Source organism: Miniopterus schreibersii, assembly GCF_964146895.1.
Source record: "Miniopterus schreibersii genome assembly, chromosome: 9".
NCBI classification, from domain to species: domain Eukaryota; kingdom Metazoa; phylum Chordata; class Mammalia; order Chiroptera; family Miniopteridae; genus Miniopterus; species Miniopterus schreibersii.
The window spans coordinates 4722070-4742256 of NC_138118.1; the positions used below are offsets into that span (position 1 = coordinate 4722070).

Genomic DNA, 20187 nt, shown 5'->3' on the forward strand with positions numbered 1-20187 from the left:
GAGCAGATGAGTAAGCACCACACAGGAGCAGGCTGGCATCAGCCGCTGCTCCCTTCCCTAACACAGCAGCTTTCCTGACTCCGCCCCCCCCCCAACCACTAAATGTGCCAGCTCCACTCTGCTAGACTCTTGGCCGTGATGTGAGTTGACCATCTATGCCCAGCCAAAACGAAAGTTCGGGGCACTGGGTGTAGTTTACTACTTCCCAGCCTGTAATCCTCCCCTTGTCTCCTCCCTCCAATTAACTATGTTTTATCTGTACACCCAGAGGCAATAGGAGTTTTTTGACAGAGAAGACAGAATGACGTTGAGATTTGGCAGAGATCTGCACAAGGATTGACAGAGGAGACATTTCAAGTTAGGAGATGGTCCAAACTTATGCCCAGGGGACATAAGGCAATATTTGTAGGCATTACAAGGTTGCCACTTAGACTCAAGTCAGCAATTTCAGGATTCAAAATTAAAAAGCAGAGAACTGGAATGAGGGGAGAGGAAGATGGCCGGGCAATCAGCATGAGCAGTACTCCAGTATGTAGGCAGAAAACTGGCAGGGGAGTGATTTGCCCAGGGGTAGCAGAATCCCAGCCTCTGGCCAGAGGTTCAGCAATAGGGCTCCAGCCTCTGAATGGATCCCAGAAAGACTGGAAGATGTGAAGCACTAGCAGGAAGAATGGGAGATTATCAGCATCTTTCAGAAACGTCACAAGCTAATCACATGCTAATAAGCATTACAGCCAAGATCTAGGCAGGACTTTACCTGTGAAAACTAGGTCAGGAGTTAAGAGGAGAAAGCAGCGGCTGCAGAGAAGAAAGAGGACCCAGGAATAACTAGGAATTCAATTGTCAGAAGTAGGGTCTGTACTTGGGCTAGAAAGGCCTCAAGGGTAAGGTGTCAGAGTAAAATACATCATAGAACTCAGTTACAATAAGACACTGGCCCATACACCTAGTTACTTTCTGATACAATGTTACCAAAGGCAAATACTTCCTGAGCAGTACTCTGTGGCTCCTGGAAAATGTTCTCGTTAAGAGCTTTCATGAACAAAGGAAAGAATCTGAGACACTTGTGGTAGACACCTCAGAGGGTATCCTGGGGAGTCAATCTTTAAGTTGATCTCAGGTTTATTTCAGAGGTTCCCAAGGAGCTCTGCTGGAATCTGCAGGAACCCTCCCCCAAGGAGATCCACCTCCACAACGAATTATAATGAAGCAACAGATAACCCAATGACTCGAAATTCTCCACACGTGGCATAGCTCAAAATTGCTTAAAAATCATCAAAGAGAAAAAGGTAAGTGATAATCCATTGTATTATCTCACAGTCTAAATGCCCTGGTCAGTTCGTTACCTCAGGTAGTTCTCAGCCTCCGTTTTACCCACCTACGTTTACAAAATCGTATCCTCTCCTTGCCACTTTCAAAAACTATTACACACACAATCATGTTTCATCCATGTTCCCTGAAAAATGCACAGGCTATTTAGAATGTCCGAGAGACCTTGTGGAAACCAGAGTGGATATCGGGTCTTGAAGTGTAATTATAAATTAAAACGTCCCCTTTTCTTCGGAAGGAGGCTGGGGGGGTTAAGTCAATATCTAACATCCCCAGCCTCCTTCCTTTCGGGCTGGAATATAATGCCTCCTGGACGTGACAAGGCACCACCATGCACAGGACTATAAATAAAGGTACATTGCCACTGAGCTTCATGATGATAGTGCAGCCGCTCTCGGAGTTGAGATATAAGAAAAAGTCCTTTGGGGAAGCCACCCGGGAGCAACTCACACCATGGGTCTCTCACAGCAAGTCTCCCAGTGAATAAAATAAGCAAACCGCGCTGCAGTAATGCCCAAGGTTATCCATTATTGTATCTTTACACCTATTAGATCCGTAGCCATCTCACTAACCAAGAGGAGCTATGCTGTCCTAGAACGGAGCCAGACTCCTCATTAGAACGAGCACGGTGCTCCATCTCCCTCTAAGATTCCGGAGCCACACTTTGTCTTCTGCACCCTAAAGTGATAGGTTTCCGAGGTTTTCTCGAATGTCTTATATAAATCCATCAAAAAGTAAGGAAATCTAAAAATTAATTTTCAGCTCCTCTTTTTACATGTTTATGAAGATTATTTGGAAGTAAAGAGATTGTATTCATTTATTCATCATTAAGAGAGAATGGATGGATTTTATTTGTGTGGAGTTACAGTTCTCAGTTTGCAAAGTCCCATGTCCCTTAAGCCAGTCCTGGAAAATGTGCTGCCGGAGATTCGGTAGAACTACATGCTGCGCCAGTGTCCAGAGTTTCCGTTGCATGGTGGAGTTTGAATCCTATGTAGCATTAGGCTACTCACTGTCCATTGTCCACTGTGTGGGTGCCCCATGGCCAGGGGCCACGTGGGCGAATGCAGGGGAGTGCGCCCCCTGCAACAGGAGTCCCGAGAGAGTGAGATGGCCAAGAGCACAAGAGAGGGGGCTTTCTTTGACCACGACCTAAGTATCTCAGATTTCGAGCCCTTGTGGCAGTCACGCCTGTTCAGGCCACTGACTCCCTCCCAAGTGTGACTGACAGGTCAGCATCTTCCCACGTCACCCAGACCTTACGGGGCATGTGTCTACTGTCCAGTCCCTTCCCGGGGAATAGACCTGGGAGCGCTGACTGCAGCTTCCTGGCAGAGCTGTACAAATGGCATGCCTATGTTATCTAGTCCCTCCTTTGCTCCTTTCCTGTTCAATAATAACCAGATTACTGTAACGGTATCAGAAGAACCTTAAAGAACTCCAACACTTCAATTGAGAAGACAAATCTGTAGGTTAGTGTTTTGCAACTGTGGGTCACCACTTGTTTTTAAGTCAGGAAATCATTTAGTGACAATTATTTTTAATGGAAGAGAAAACAAAATGAAAACATAATTATTAGAGTACATCTAAACTTATTTTTCTAAATTAATTATTTTATCATTGCTGCGACTTACACTAAGCTGCTTTTACACTGAACTGAATTTGGTAAAAAGCATTAAAATGTAGATGAAATTATCCTCTGTGTACTGTGTATATATTTGTAGGATGAATGAATTTAGTTATCACATAGTGGATTCCCTTGTTCTTTCTTTCCTTTCCTTTTCCATAAACACAGTTTAAATGAGTACAGGATACAGCTATTTAAAATGTATGTGTATCTATTTACTTACTAAAATTTCTCAAACTTGAGCAATGATATCAATGAGATCTTAGTTTTCTCTATATGTATAGAAAAAAAGGGAGATATTTGAAACACTAAGGTATTTCCATTGTGATATATAAGAGGGAGACTATGGAAATATTTAGATTTCATAGCAGTTTCTCTTAATTTGCACGGATTCCAGGCTAAATTGACACAAATTTCTAAAGTCCAATGTTATTGTACTTAAGCAGATCTATTAAGGTATATTAGTTGTTAAATGTTGGATTTCTTTATTCTTTATTTTTAATAAACACAGTTTAAATTAGAGGAGAGTATCTTGGACTCCCAAATTAGACTAAATTCAATTAGTAACTGTTTCCTGGTCATTATGTTTAAGATTCTCTTCTTTCCATTATAATGGTTCCAGGAAGCTGGGTTTGCAAGAGCTCTGCAGGAGGGAGGCCTTGCTACACATTTTTATGCGTTTAGTCAGTAGAAAAGAATCATTAATCATGGCAGAATTTAGTGCGTTTTCTGACCATGGTAAATATTTATATGTGTATTTGTTTTACGTGCTGTTCTGATCTCTCCAGATATTTTCTATTTGCTAAATCTCCCCAACTGAATGTGTCCTGGGGAACAGTGATAAAATATGGTTGATCAATCATTTTGGCTCTGAACATTCAGGGGGTAAAAGCAAAACTAAGAAAGCAAAAAACGGCAAAAGGAAATATCTAGGTAGCAGTTCACACCAGCTTCTGATTTCAGAAACACCTCCCCTGAATTCAGTAACAGTCCATTGAGCCCTGCCATACAGAAACACAAAGCCTATTGACAAAGAAGACTTATGTCCTTCAGCAAGAGATATCCTGTCAGTGAGCACTAGTCCAAGGGCCACTGTGCTGAACTTGACAAACGTTCCTGGGGCACCTCTTCTGTCACAGGCACTGTCCCATATGCCAGAGACAAACCGGGTGTGGCCACTGCCCTCGAAGAGCTGACCACAAACAGGGGAGGGGAGATGAACACAAATAACACACCGTGTTAGGAGCAATGTCAGGGGTCCACATCTGGCATCACCAGTGGCCTCGGAGCCAGCAGTCATGTGACTGAGCCCTCAGCCATGAACTTCTTCTCTGTGTTTTGCCCATCTGCACAAGGGGCTCAGAAATAGGATTTTTCTCCCTGTCTTCTAAGGAGTCCTTTACAAAATAAATACAATTGCTAGAAACATCTAGAGAAACTGTGCAAACATTTTACTGCTTATCAGTCCAACATCATGCCAGATTTTTCTTTGTTTGGAACATCTCACACTGTAATTTCAACTTTCTGTGTATCACATTACTCAAAGAATATTCCAACGTTGCTAAGTCTGTTCAGATAACAACAGTGTCGCCTAAGACTCCATTTATCATACCGATATGATGTCAGGTTTAAAAACTGCCCTACTCAGTTGATACATCTTTTACTCACCCTTGTTTGCTTTCCTCCCGACAATTTGCACAAATTTAGCAAAACCACTTTGACATTTCGATTCAGGCAGTTGAATAGACCTCTGAAGTCATAATTAAATTTTTATAATTCTATTACTAATAGTAAAAGATATTTGAATGCCCATGAAGTCAAAAAATACCAGATACTACTATGTTAGTAAACATTCCCGTGTTTAAGCATAGACTATTCACTTAAAGGAATATCAATTTCCCTATCAAATAGGAACCAGCATTAATAAGAAATAGAAGATTCTGGTGGCCTAAGACTGTCCCAATCAATTCTTCTTCTTGCCCACCCCTCACCTTCTCAGTAAGGTTCCAAGTTTCTCTTATTCAATCAGCACTCAGAGCAACCGAGAAAGAATCTCAAAAGTCTGGATCCAAACGTAACCAGCAGCAAGTAACACCAACAAAACACAACAAAACAAACACAACTTTATCTGTGGAACGGCCTTAGCCCTTTCAGGAGGCAATGTCAGGGAAGTGTCACTCACCTGAGGAAACATCTATTTGGCTCATCTTGGTCTGTGTGATACTGATGTGGACACCAACTCTGCTTTCAACGAGGTCAATCTCCACAGTGCCCAGGTTATCTGCGAAGTGGCTGAAGAGCAGGAGGCCATTGGGGTTCCAAGTCCTGAACTGGAAACTGACTGCAAACAGGTCCTGGTGGGGCCGTCCGGGCACCTCCAGGTAACTGGTGGCGTTGAAAAAGACAGGCACCGTGTATGGCTCCACGCAGGAGAAACTCAGGTTTCCCTGTAAAACAGAAGGCTGTGCTTGAGGGAAACGCAGAATAATATAAGCACCCACGGAAGACAGCAGACAGAGCTGCAGTTCTACATACTCCAAAGCAGAGCTGTAGCCTGTCCCAACCTCACAGGCGGCAGCACGACGCGAACTCAGCAACTGGTACCTTGGCAGGAGTCTCCTTGGAGTGTGTATCTAACAGGGTGAGAAGCTGGCCATCAAGTTGAGGGATGTGACAAGGACAACCCATCATGGACCTGACAGACAGGCGGCTGCGACAAGCTGACCAGGGCGTGGGCTGTGCATCCCTGCGAGCTTCGGTGCGGACCGCTGGACTTTCTGAGGACGGCGAGGTGCCGCTGCCCCCCGCCCTGCTAAAGATGCCTCAGCCAGGCGGGAGGTGCCTCTGCTGCTCCTGGGTGTCCCATTCGGACCTTTATTAATATATTACTCTGGTCGCAGTGGGAACCATGGTCATTTGGTGGCTGTTTATTAAACTAATATGATGGGGCAAAAAATCTTGGGTTTTATATCCATACCTATGTATAAATATTAGCATAATTTTGATTATTTCAGATTATTTTGTAAGTCAACTTCAAATATCATTTAAATTCCCATGAACTGTGCTTAAATCATAATGAATTAATGCTTATGAAAACAGTGACATGAATGTACAAAATTAACACAAACAAAACTTAGGAAACTACCCCTTCTCTCTCATATCCCCCCCCCCATTTTGTACAAACAAATTTGACACACTGAATTTTATATTGGGATACACTGAATTTTATAATCCAGGGTCTGAGTACCTTCTTTCTTTTAAAAATCTGAAAGTCTTACCACATTTGAGGGCTCCAGCTTCTTCCTTCTCGCGAGGTCCGTTATGTTGATGCCATTGTAGTTGACGCCCTCCATGCAGCCTTTGAAATTCTTCCTACTGCTGGAACTTGGCTTGCCAGAGAAAGGTATGCCTCCAAAGGTTATCTTTGAGAGAGAAAAATTAACATTCACACTGTATTTGACTTTAAAAATAATAACATTCATAATAAATGAGACAAAACTATTAATACATGCAAGATCGGTTATCTTTACATCAAGCAATATATGCAGACATTTTTCTCTCTCCCAAATCTGCTGTATATAAATTTATTTTGTTATTAAAGTGCATAATAGTGTCATTAATTCTGACAATTAGATTATAACTTGAACAAGAAAATAGCAACAATCCCTCGGATGTTTTCTACCCAAAAGGCATTTTATAAATTTCCCCAGAATGTTTCAAAACATTTTATACAGCAAACATATTTTATTAAGCAATATTAAAAATACATTTTATGTTCATCCTTCAAAGACATACTATCAATAAATGCTTCTAGTCATCATGGGATAACCAGCACTAATATATGTTGATAAAACTGCAGCCAAAAGCAAGGGATATTGTATTTACCCAACATAGATGTATTGTAGTCTAATGATCATTAAAGTAAAAAATCCATTAGATGTATGGTGAATACAGGAAAAGCTCATGAAGTCTCATTAATATATTATATATTCTAAATATGTCTTTACTGATTTCAGAGAGAGGAAGGGAGAGGGGAAAAAGAGACAGAAACATCAATAATGAGAGAGTCATTGATCGGCTGCCTCCTGCACACCTCCTACTGGGTGGGGATCCAGCAGGGAACCGGGGCAGGTGCCCTGACTGGAATCAAACCACGATCTTCTGGATCATAGCTGGATGCTCAACCGCTGAGCCATGCTAGCCGGGCTCACTACTATATTGATTAGGGACATCTTAGAACTCGGGTGATATAACTTGAGAAGTACAAGCTCACAGATATTATAGGTCTTCTAAATTCTAAGGAACAGGTCAATATTTCTTCCTGTGAATCTCTAGCTACTATCATCTATAAAAAAAGATTATGTATTTTTTCATATATCTTTGGTCAAATTACAGCATTGCAATATCATTATCATATAATACAAAATCATACTTATTTACACATTGCCAATTATGGTATTTACTGCTAATAATGAATTAGTAGCAAATGAATCTACTAATTATACCTAATTAGTAATATCAAGATATATAATCTTGATATAGTAATATCAAGATATATAATCTAGATGTTGTATGTGTTTTTATTACCATTCACTCTTGCCATTATCCATTTTCCTTACAAAATTTTGAAAATGAAAGCAATAGTTAAGACAGTTTTAAATGTCAAGACTTCATGTTTGATACATAAGGCAAAAATCTCTGTGTGCTAGGAGGACATTAGAAAATTATGTCCTATTATTTAGCCTCATGGCATTTTAAATGCTTAATTAGATTTAGGGGGGCACAAGTTAATGATGGTTTATGAGATAATATAGAAAAAATACCTCACTTAATAAAATAAAAGATGGTTAGCTGTATATCATTTACCATAAAGTTTATATATAGGACAAAAGAAGAAAACTGAGACTATATTTAAAAACTAAGAACACTACAAAAGAAAACAGAGAATAGCCAAAATAACAGAATTATTGAAAAAAATATTTTCAAGTGGCATTGAACTGAACTTGGGTAGACACAGGTGTACCTAATACCAAAGGTAAGAATTACGGATACTTAAATGGAGTGTTTAATTTCCTATCCATAACTTATTTCATCAACTTCTTTCCCAGTTGATAGCAATAGCATCTTCTATGCTTAATGACATGCAGCATCCTTTTTTTTTCAGCTTAAGTAAAGACGGCACTATTATAAAGATGTGCAATAATACATGAATTAAAAGGCAGAGATGCAGCTCATTTCAGGATATACTATGATCCGGGATGGATTTTACCAAACACTCATAGAAGAACTAACACCTGTCCTTCTCAAACTATTCCAAAAAATTCAAGAGGAGGGAAGACTCCCAAGCTCAATTTACAAGGCCAGCATTATCCTAGTTCCAAAACCAGATAAAGACACAGACACGACAAAGAAAGACAATTATAGGACAATATCCCTGATGAGCGTAGCTGCTAAAATCCTCCACCTAATACCACATTTTGAACAAGGGAACTGAGTCCTGGTTTCAAGGTGTTTGACGCCTTCTCTGTGTGCAAAGCTTACCTAGGGCTTTTCATTTCCTCAGCTCTCAGCAACCCCTGGCGCACGTCCTACCTTAGGGAAGACGCTCTGGTAAAGCAACACAGGCCCAGTTTACCAGACTCCTTGCAACTAAGAGACACAGGTTCCAATCCCAGTTTCTACTGTAACTAACCATATGACAATGTAACTAATTACTTATTTCTGGTTATGTATTATCAGTGAAATAAAGTGGCTGGACAGCAAAATACTTTCTGATACTATATCTATTCTGATAGTAAAAAATTGTTGCAGTTGTTAGATTAATCTTCAGGTATTCCTATGACCCATATGATTGACTTATTGCTGATATTGCCATTCGGTCACAACCTGGACTCTGATAGATAGCTGCATTAGTCATCCTGTTAGCTACCAAGGGTTTAAAAAGTGCCACTAGCTACCTCTAAAAGCCCTTTCTCCAAACTGTCTGGAGGGGAAAAAATGCTTTTTAGCTTCACACTACTCCCTAGCCAATATATGGCTTTTATCAACCATATGATGCATGTTTTGGTCTCATGAGATTTAAGAGAGAGGGCTGTGTGTGACTCCAAGAACTACAATTAAAATGACCTTCCTTCACGCTCTCCCCTTCCCACTGGCTGGAAAGCAGCATGGAGTGTAAGTAGCCGCCCTGGAGTGATCTGCAGAGGGGATGGAGGAGCAGCAAGAGAACAGCAGGTGGGGTCTTGATGAGCAGGATGCTGACATTTGAGGCCAGGGCTACCTGCCTAGGGGATCCTTTCATATGACATATAACAAACATAGGTTTGTTATGTGCAGTGTAACTGATACACATGGTCATTTCTATCACTTCCTGTTGCCTCCTCACATAACATTTTGTAGAAGGGGGACATGATTTGGTCACAGTCACACAACCAAGGAAGGGCAGAGAGGGATTCAAACCCAGGCTTTTCCCTCCAGTTTGAGGCCATGCAATGGATTCTCTCCAAAATTCTAGCCAGGTGCTTCAATGGATAAGGGGGAGCCATCCTCTACTGCAAAGCTCAATTTACAAGGCCAGTAGATGCACTGCAAAGGCAAGGGGATAACATCCCAAGCGGGGGTATCCTGCAATCTGGCTCAAGGAGCGAGAGAAGCCAGGCCCCACGCCAGTCACTGTCCTGCCCTCTGGCTTCACTGGCGGAGGGGGGAGGACAGGTAGACCTGTGCACCACCACACCCTCCACAGGTCACCTTGCACTGGCAGCTTGACTGCAAGTGGCCACTGGCTTTCTCTGTGGTGTGAAGGGGCTCCCGAGAGGGGACTGAGGTGAGCTCTGAAGGCCGTCTCCCACAAAAACTCGCACACTGAGTTTCATCTAAGGGGACAACTTGTTTCCTAGTGCGTCTTTCACGATGCGCATCTCTGGGAGCGTGATGGGTGTTATTTCATTCATCCCTGGCTGTGGTGAGCTGAACCCGGCTCATACTGGCCCATGAGTATGACTGCTAAACCTAGCCATTGTTAAAAATTAAGTGATATAAGTTTCAAATGAAATAAATTACATTAAACAAAAAATAATAACTACTCAGAACTCATCTTTCCATTTTCCTATCATGTGTGCTCCTGATTTACAGTTATGTCTAAAGGGGGGAAATGCTATACAATGGTGTGATATAATAAATATATTTGGTCTTTGTCCCCGGTTCCCGGCACAGAATCCCTAAAATCCTTGGAATTTCCTGAGTGACAGGAGGGTTTGTCATTCATAAGAAGCCCCCTTTGAGGTTTGAGTCTAGTTACTGTATGGGAGAGCCAAGGAGCCCTGTGCAAAAACCCTGGGGCAGACTCTACTGTAGCCCCTCATCTTTAAACAAATAAGCAAGGAGAGTCCCTTTACATTAAGATAAACGTGTAGAGATAGACCATCTGCTTTTACTGTAGCCCGTGACAGTAACTGCAGTACCTAGGAGGAGAGGAATTAGAGGGAACTCCGCAAAGACAAGGAAGCTGAGTCTACACTGATTGTTTCTTAGTAAATTTAAACTTCCTCCCAGTGTCTCTCACAAATATGTCCCAGACATTTGAGTCTACAGATGAGGTTCTCAGACAGGGTACTGTATCTAGACGGGCTTCAAAGTGTCCACAAAATTGCTGACCCTGTATGGAAGGCGTTGTGTGGGAGTGAATATTCACAGATTTCATCACAGACTCGACTGGGGCTGTGAACCCCAAATGTTTAATTCTGTTTTTCTGAAACTGGAGTTGTGTTTGTCTGTTGCTAAAGTTCCAGGATTTCTCATCTCTTCTCTGGTACTCCAGGCTGTTAATGCACAATGACTAATTCATCCTTATGTTCTCTCAAAGTGGGGGATAAGCCACATGAGCCAATAATTATACTAATTTAGAGAAGATATAAATTTCTGGGATTTTCACATTATTTCCATTTTAACAATCATTTTTGCTTTACAGAGACTTTTTTTGGAGAGGCAATTATTTCCTGAATACTCTGAATTTATTTTGGTATTAATAATGTCTTCACATCAGGGTTTACATATCATATTCTGTTCTAAGTTCCTATTTAGGGACATATGCAATAATATACTCATAGTGCAAAAGCTTTAGAAACTATTTAAACATATAAGAAAACAGAAAACAGAGTTGTAAATCCTGACTTTTCCACTTATTATTTTATGGTGAGTATATTTCACATTCTTAATAATTTATATATAGAGATAGATATTAATAACACACATCTATGTGAATGTGTATATCTGCAAATTTAAAACTGGGGGCCAAGGCACAGTGCAGTGACACAGCAAACTCCAGGGGTGCCACAGTGCACTTTACATTTTATAAAGCAGCAGCAATACTTCCTATCTTTTGGACACTGTGCTAAACACTAGCTGGAAGTAGTTCCCTGCTCTAAGGTCCTGCTACATTGCTTTTGACGATGTCCTGTCTCTGAGAAGCTGAGATTTTGGTCATCGAGCTGATTAAATCAGTGTCACATGAAAGAAAAGTGGAACAAAAAACAAAGGTGGCAGTGTCCACTCTGATCCCCAAACCGGAGACGATGTCCACTGCAGGTGCACATAGGCCATTAGTGAATAATTATCATGTAAGAATAAAACAAAATTAGAATTTGTTCTTTTATTGTATGTGTATTTTGTTTTTCAAATGGCTACTAAGTTCTTAGGGCATAAACATTTATTAAGCTGTTTGGTTCTAACCACCCCGGAAGGGTCCAGATGGCTGTGGGAAACTAACACAGCACAAAGGGTGCCATGAGCTGAGAACGTCTGGAAACCTCAAACTGACTGATATTCCTTCCTGTTTACTTTCCTGCGAGGCTCTGCTTGCTCAGTTAGCATTATCCCTTCTCTTAGTATACGCTGAGAAAATATGCTCTTACAGTACCTGCATTCCTCTATATGACTGACATTTTATAATGGACAAAGGTTCACTTGCTCTCCACACAATGTATTTAGAAAACTGATGTGCCAACCAGTGTATTATGAGAATATATAAATTTTACTGGACCAATATTATTGCTTTTTAAATCTTTGATCATTTGGAAGGTAAAAAAAAATGCTATTTATTTATGGACAATTTCTTTAAAATATTCTATATTTTAGTTTCTTTAGTAACGATTATATCTGAGAAAATAGAACTTGTCAAAAGAACTATTAACAGTCATGAACATGTAAATGGCTTAGTATAAATCAGAACTCAGGATTTCTTCCCCAATATTTTGTAATAAATATTAGGCAACCCTTTGTATATAATATGGCATATTATCAGGTAAAACAGGTGATTTATAACTAATGAGCAAGGGAAAGATTATAACTGAGATTTATTCAGGACTTGTTAAGTAATCCTGAGAACACGCTAGATACTCCTTCTCTTCAAACTGCTCCTCCGGTGCCGAGGTCTGTAAAACATCTCAAGTATTTACTATTGAAACATCTCAAGTACTTACTATTAAGAATTTACAGAAGGATCAAATGAACTACGTTAATAATCAGGTTCTGCAGTTGCAAGTTTATTCTTCTTTGCAGAATGAGATGAAAATGCTGCAGGAAGGCACATAATTAGCACTAACACAACAGGAGTACCTGGGGAGGCCGAGGCAGCCACCCGGCGCTGAGCAAAGCTCCGCGTCCTCAAGCTCACCTCATAGTCCAAGTCCAGGTAGTCGAACTCCCCGTTCGTGCGGAAGTGCTGCAGGCTCCTGTCCAGCGTGAGGTCAATGCTCCGGCCTTGGCGCTCGATGACCACAGAGTGCCAGTGGTGATCATCCAGCAGGCTCCCAGTTGTCACGGATGTGTGGCCATATATGGGGCCCAGCTGGTTGCTTCCTGCATCACGGGAGTGGAAGAGAAACGAGGTGATGACACCACAGCTCTGGGTAGCAGGAGACCTTGTATTAAAACACTAACAGCCCAAGTGCCCATCAGTAGATGAGTGGATGAAAAAGCTGTGGGACATGTACACTGGAACACTATGCAGCTGTAAACAGAAGGACCCCTCACCCTTTGGGACAGCATGGAGGGACCTAGAGAGTATTATGCTAAGAGAAATAAGCCAGGCAGAGAAAGACAAGTGCCACATGATCTCACTTACTGTGGAATCTCAGAAACAAAATAAATTGACAAACAAGATAGGCCCACAGACATGGAAGCATGAAACAGACTGACAGATCTCAGTGGGAAGGGGAGGTGGGGGTGGGAAGGGATGAACCAAAGGTTTAGTGTATGCACATACGCAGAAACTGCGGACACAGACGACAGTTCGGGGAAGGCCCGGAAGGCGCAAAGGGGCGGGGCAGGGGGAGAATGGGGAACATCTGTAATACTGTCAAAAATAAAAATAAATTTGAAAAAACAACACTATGGGTTGAGGCTTTGTCTACTGAATTACTATAGGAAAACCAGCATGTGACTATACTTAAAGAGAGTTTTATGTTCATAGTACATAAAAGCTAGTAAAGATGGAAAACATCTGTTTCCTTAAAAATAATGAGCTTCTTTACAAAAATTTATTAGGTTTCTTTTGAAGTCAGTGTCCCATAAGCTCTGGAGCCAGAGGGCCTGGGTTCAGATGCTCTGGGCAACTGGACAACACCTCTGGGCCTCTATTTCTTCATATGTAAAAAGAAGGAACTAATAGTACCTGCTTTACAAGGTTCTGTGGGGATTGAATTACTTAGCAGATGCAGAGACCTGAGCACACTTCCCAGCATAGAGCGAACATTCGTGAAATGGTACCTGCTAAAAATCTGTTATTACTGAGGTGGGTGTTGTTATTTTTGGTCAAGAAAATACAGCATGACAACTGCCAATTTTCTCTGACTGCAAAGGCCATCATCTTAAGCACAATGTAATATCTAATGACATGGAACATTTACACAAGTTATGCTTTAAAATAAAAACCTGCAGAAATATATATGTAGCATTAATCTAGTTTTGAAATAAAATCTCCACAGCAATAAGACCACAGGTAAGAGTGAAAGGCTGTGAGAATTCAAAATGCTTCCTAAGCTCTCTGGATGCTGTTTATATTTTTTATACCATTTTCTATTTTATCTAACAAAAGATTGCTTTTTATGGTCAGGCAAAGCTAAATGCTATAAAAATGTAACGCTGTTTCAGAATAAATAAATAGCATCATAGAAATAAGAGAAACACAGGACTGACTGAAAAATTATTTCCTTTCCCCCCCACATTTAAGATGCTAATATGCCTATACCAGACATTTTGTAATGGATTTTCTAGATCAAATTTGTTCCTTTTGGTGATGAAATCAAATATGATGATTGTACATGTATATGGGGGAGGGAGGGAGAAGAAAAAAAGAGTAAGTCTGGGTGAAAGGCTACATTCAGTTTTATTTAAGTATTTAGATGAGAAGACTGAGAGAAGCAAGGCGTGCCTGGTATTTAGGTAGCGGCCTTGCAGAGCACAGCGCACCACTGACTGTTTCCATGGCTGCCATGGTCTCCAGTCAGTCAAGGAAAGTCCCCAAGTAAACTGCTGTCCAGGGAAATGCGACTGATTTTTGTGTGTGCCAGGTCATATGATCAGTTCTTTATTTCCGAACAGTAATGTAATGTCACACCTTTGTAAAAGCACAGTGGCTGTGTATGTTTCACTTTTTTTTTTCTTTTAAGGGAAAGGTTTGAAAAAATAAACTTTTAAAGATATATTCCACTGGCTGTGTGTGTGTGTGTGTGTGTGTGTGTGTGTGTGCGAGCGCACGTGCGTGCATATTTTTATAAAAACTTACATTTTGTTTCCTGGGTTTCTCTCCTACAACTCTATGGTACAACATTTGTATATTTTCTCCTTAACTCCTATTGAACCTTGTTTCAAAAATTATTTACGGCTAATTTTTTTCCCAGGTACCACATAAATGCATGTTCAATATTAAGAGTAGAGAATATTATGAAGAATTAATACACAAAACATTATTCCCTATTTCCACCACTGAAAAGAGTGTGGTCTATTTCCTTCCAGACTTTTTCTTCATATTACATACATATTACTCCGAGAGTAAATCACCAGTAACCTCTATGTTGCTAAGCACCAACTTCCCTTTTCTGTCTTCTTTTGTGACATTTTAGGTGAAATCAACACAGTAACAATCTCTTCTTTCCCTTCTCTCTGTGACATCACATACTCTTATTTCCTCCTACCCACTGTCCACTTCTCAGTCTCCAATCAGCACTTCTCCTGTCAATCTCAGGCATGAAACACCCTAAGAGAAATCTCAAGTTCCACGAGGAGTCAGCCACTAAAATGTTCCCTGTCCAATCAGAGCCCTGTAGCTCCTCTATTATAGGAAACTAATGATCCCCTATTAGAAGGAACTCTACAGAGAAAATAGAGCTTTCTCTAGGTCTGAAAATGGCGCTAATGACCACTGGAGCCTTAGCCATATCCTAGGGATTACCTTTTACTTATTTCCTTCTTTTCTTACTAAACAAACAATACATTACAAATCATGTTGAACTGCCATTAAAATCACCTCAGTAGTGGACCCCCTTTGCCTCTTCAGTATTATATCAGCCCATTTATACTATTGCTTTCTCTGCATCTCCGCTGACAGCCACCTTCTGCAAGCCAGTGCCAGTTCGTCCTGTCCCATGAGAAGTCCATCTTCAACTCACATATGGATGGATGCATTTTCTTTAAAGAAGTCTCAGGAAACTTCCCATTCTTAAAAAAATAATATCTAACCCCTCTACCAAGCTCTACAGGATCTCACAGGAACTGAACAATCCCTAACTTTTGGATGTCATCTTCTCTCCCACCGACTCCCTACCTCTGTCCACACCGGCTTCCTTGCTATTCCTCCAGCATGCCAGGCTCTGTCTGTAGTGACTGCTTCCCTTGACATGCTCTTCTTGCTGGTATTTTCATGGCTAGTTTTTGCCACTGATCTCAGCTTGAATATCTTCTTGTAGAGGACTTTTCTCAGTACATAATCTAATGTTGACCCCTCTTGCCTCTGCTGCATTATATCAGCCCATTCAATGGATTTCATACTACAGCTGACCCTTGAACAACACACATTTCAACTGGCGGGGTTCACTTTTATGAAGGTTTTACTCAAATAATGCAGTCAACTCTTTGTATCCATGGACTCAACCAACCATGGATTAGAAACAAATTTTAGCACTCCCAACCTCGGATTCCAGAGCTCGGATTTTCAACCTTGGATGGAAAATACTGTTTTTGATCCCTAGTTGGTTAAATCTGTGGATGCAAAGAGCCAACTGTAGAGTCAAAAGCTATATGTGGATTTTTGACTGTGGAAGGGAGGGTTTGATATCCTAACCCAGCGTTGCTCAAAGGTCAACTGTATTTACCACTTGAAGTCATTTCTATTTTCTTTCTTTCTTCTTTAACCCTCACCCGAGGATATTTTTTCCATTGCTTTTCAGAGAGAATGGGGGGGGAGGGACAGAGAGAGAGAGAGAGAGAGGGAGAGAGAGAGAGAGAGGGAAAGAAACATTGATGTGAGAGAGACACATCCATTGGTTGCCTCCCACACATGCCCCGACCAGGTCCAGCAATGGAACCTGCAACCGAGGTACATGCCCTTGGCCAGAATTGAACCCGGGAACCTTCAGTCTGTAGGGTGATACTCTAACCACTGAGCCAAAGTGGCCAGGGCTGAAGTCATTTCTTTTGATTTAGTTGTTTTAAAATAATCACAGATAATACACTACCTGACTCCTCCACTAGGTCATAAACTTTATGAACTTAAGGTCCTTCTCTCTTTTTTCACCACTGTGTCCAAATGCTAGTGTACACCTTGCACAACACAGGTGTTTAACAAATACTTTTGAATGAATAGCATGTTAATATATCAACACATACCAACCACTACTGCTTAATAATGAGTTGACAACAATGCAAACTTTTTTTGTAATTTACACTTTAAGGGTTAAAGAGCATCACCATTTCACTAATGGAAATATTAATACACAGAAGGAATGATGACAGGAGCGAGAACATACCTAGGTTTAAACTGAAGACCAGCCTGGCTTTCTTCAGTTCCAAAGTGATGTAGTCGCCTTGCTGGCCCTCCCCATGCAAGATCACCCCTTCGCTCTCGGTGGTTTTAAATTTCAGAGCAATGACATCTTTCAGTGTTTTCATCTTCTTGTTTCTGAATCTATATGGCAACACAACATGGCCATCAAAGTTGATAACATCAGCCCCTGAAATAAGAAAAAAAATAACATTATAGGTCAGTTACTATATAGTGTCATCCAGTATGAAGTATGTCCATTTCCAACCAGTGTCTGCAAGGAAAAAACAAAATGAAATAAAAGATAAGAAAGAAGTGTTTTTTTCCTGAGAAATCAGGAGTCCTGGGCTCCTGTCCTGTTTCTTCTTTTGATTTAGTCTGTTCTGTGTGAGCTGTGGTGGAGGTATCGTAAAGAATGATCATGGAAACCTCTGTCAATATAAAATCTCACTTCAATTGTGATTATGTTTACTAACATAAATGCCATCAACGATTTATATGCTTCAAACTTGAACTTGGGAGTCTAGAGTTTATTTGAAATAAATAAAATTTTTAATCACTACAGTGTAATGAAATTTTAATGTCTTCCTTTTTAAATGAGGCTAATTATTATGATTTCTAAATACACATTTTACTCACAAATTAGCTTTTCTTTGACAGTAAAATGGAGACACTTGATATTCAGGGTTTGATGGTGTGCTCACTTTCTGATGGTTCTTATGTCCTACTGCATTTTGAGTAAACTTTATGGTAGTGCTCAGAGTTCATAGCTAATTGAACTTTAAGAAGCTTCTTACCATTTGCCCTTGGGCCGCAGGTCTGTCTGAAATTTCATGTTAGCTCCTTGCCTTTAGAAAGAACTACACTACTCATCCCTTGACTCACAGAGAATATCTAGTCTATACTGTGACAACAGAAATTTTAATTTGATTTTAGGGAATTTCATTGGAGACAAAATTATGTAAACTTTTTAGAATTATAAACAATTGTGTCACCATCCTCAAAAAAAAAAAAAAAGGTGATGGTGGGGATTTGTTTTATAATTGCTGCTTACTTAATTCACAGTAGACATGGAAATGAGATGATCTAATTTATTGTGTCCCACTGGTTAGTCCCATTGGTTAGTCCTTTCCAATCCAAGGATCAAGCTTTGAGTACAAATAGAAGCTTAGTTCCCATAATTATACCTTTGTCATGAAAAGTATTTTTAAAAATCTGTTTATTTGGCTTTTAATTTGAAATAATAGAGAACTCAGTCAAACTGGGTAATTCTAATTACTTTAGAATTACAAGACTGCCTCTGAGTTTGGGGCAAGGGTGATGGAGGGAGACTTGGCTTTGGATGATGGACACACAATGCAATTTACAGAATTGTACACACTTGAAAGCTATATGATTTTATTAACCAGTGTCACCCCAATAAATTAAAAAATATATAAAATTAAATTGAAAAATTAAAAAAAGAAAGTAAATCAAAGTTCTTACTTCAAATCATTGATAGATTTTGAATCCTTTACAAATATTTATCCCATTATCTTAAATGTTTACATTAAAAAAAATAGTTTGGAGAATTCCTGCATTCTAAAATGTTTAGAGAGAAAAATTTCACTTTCAAGTTTAAGTTATAATTTTAATAGGCAGTTCTTTACTGTCCATAAAAAGACTTTCTTAATCAACAGAATTCTGTTCACCAAGACTGAATCACAGACTTTTATTTTACTATGGGGGGAAAAAGCACAGCCATTAAATTTTAGTTTCTGCTAACACTGCAAAGCAAATTAGACGTTAGCTTAATCAACTCTACTGTCCCAGCTGAATTCCAAGTGAAATATCTTTATCATCTGTGATGAGAGATAAAAGTAAGAAAAAGTGAAATCTGATGATCAGACACCAGGTTGAATTTATAATCCAGTAGTTGGTAGATATCACTTTTGGTCTCAAAAAGCACATAAATGAGAAGTCAGAAGGAATAAATTCTGAATGCTAGAAAGTAAACCTGCAGTCAACTTTGTATCAGTAACAGTTGAGTAAGGGACACATCGCTGTTTTATACACCCTTGGTATATATTAACTGACATAACATATTTCCCATCCATCAATCAGGAAGTAAATATTCCCTGAATCTAGAGAGGGAAGAATTTACCCCCTCCCCCCATACCTTCTCCTAAATAGAAATCTACATTCAGTTTCAGGTATAGAACAGTGAATTATGCAAATATTGATGTCTCTCTTCCCCCACACTTAGGGCAAAGAAAAATGTGGCAGAAAGGATGGGAACGGTTTATTTCTTCAGACAGTCCTAGACATTAACAAAAACATGTGGGGACGCTACTGAAGCAGACCAAGCCTCATCTAAGAAGCGGTCAGTGGTCAGAGGTTAGTTGAGAAACTGGACAACATGCTTTGCAACTCAGTTCTCGCCCATCGTGAAATCAAAGGCAGGATGAATGGGTTAATAACCCCAGCACAATATGAGAGTGTGGCTGTGATCTTAGAGTTTTCCTTGAAATTCCAAAATTCCTAGAAATAACTGATGATATGTTATACATAAACACATACCATACACTTTTTAAGAGAGTCTGGGGTATTGAAAGACCCAGAATTTAGTTTTATTTCCTACAAAAATACATTAAGATTTAATTTGACATCTAATAACATGTTGTGGTTATTTGGGGCCAAGCTGCCTTCTTTCCCCCATTACCCTGATTGCCCATCACTCCCTAGAATTAAGTTTTCCATGCAGTGTTGAAGTATATGCGGTGTAGCTGTTTAAGCAATCTGAGCAGTAACGGCTCCTCAGAAAGCGAGTGCAGAATCCTGGTGCTTCCACAGCTGTATTTCTAACAATAACTCAGAGTGCTGGTAACATGCCCATTTCATCAAATCATCAGGGTAGAAAGCTGTTTTTATTATTTCATTGTTACTTAGTCTACTTTCTGAATTTGGATAAGATGTTTTGGAAAAGTTTTTTACCATCTAAAGATTTAAATATTAAAAATACCTTTGCTCTATTTTTCCCCTCAAATACAACACATTTGTAGTAAAAAAAAATACTGTTGATAAGACATTAAACAATTCACCCGGCCTGGTGTGGTTAAGTGGTTGAGCGTCGACCTAGGATCCAGGAGATCGCTGTTCGATTCCCAGTCAGGGCACATGCTCACTTTGTGGGCTTGATCCCTAGTAGGGGGTG

At 40.0% G+C, this 20187-nt stretch overlaps 1 protein-coding gene across 1 annotated transcript in view; it reads right to left on the bottom strand.

The window, feature by feature from the left end:
- CNTNAP2 (contactin associated protein 2) overlaps nt 1-20187 on the bottom strand; it is a 1311177-nt gene that overhangs the window by 647307 nt on the left and 643683 nt on the right. The window contains exons 5-8 of the mRNA XM_081147555.1: nt 16981-17184; nt 12630-12814; nt 6235-6378; nt 5139-5403 (exon numbers count right to left, since the gene is read on the bottom strand). Of these exons, the coding sequence (XP_081003681.1) occupies nt 5139-5403; nt 6235-6378; nt 12630-12814; nt 16981-17184 (798 nt within the window). The remainder of the gene's footprint in view (nt 1-5138; nt 5404-6234; nt 6379-12629; nt 12815-16980; nt 17185-20187) is intronic.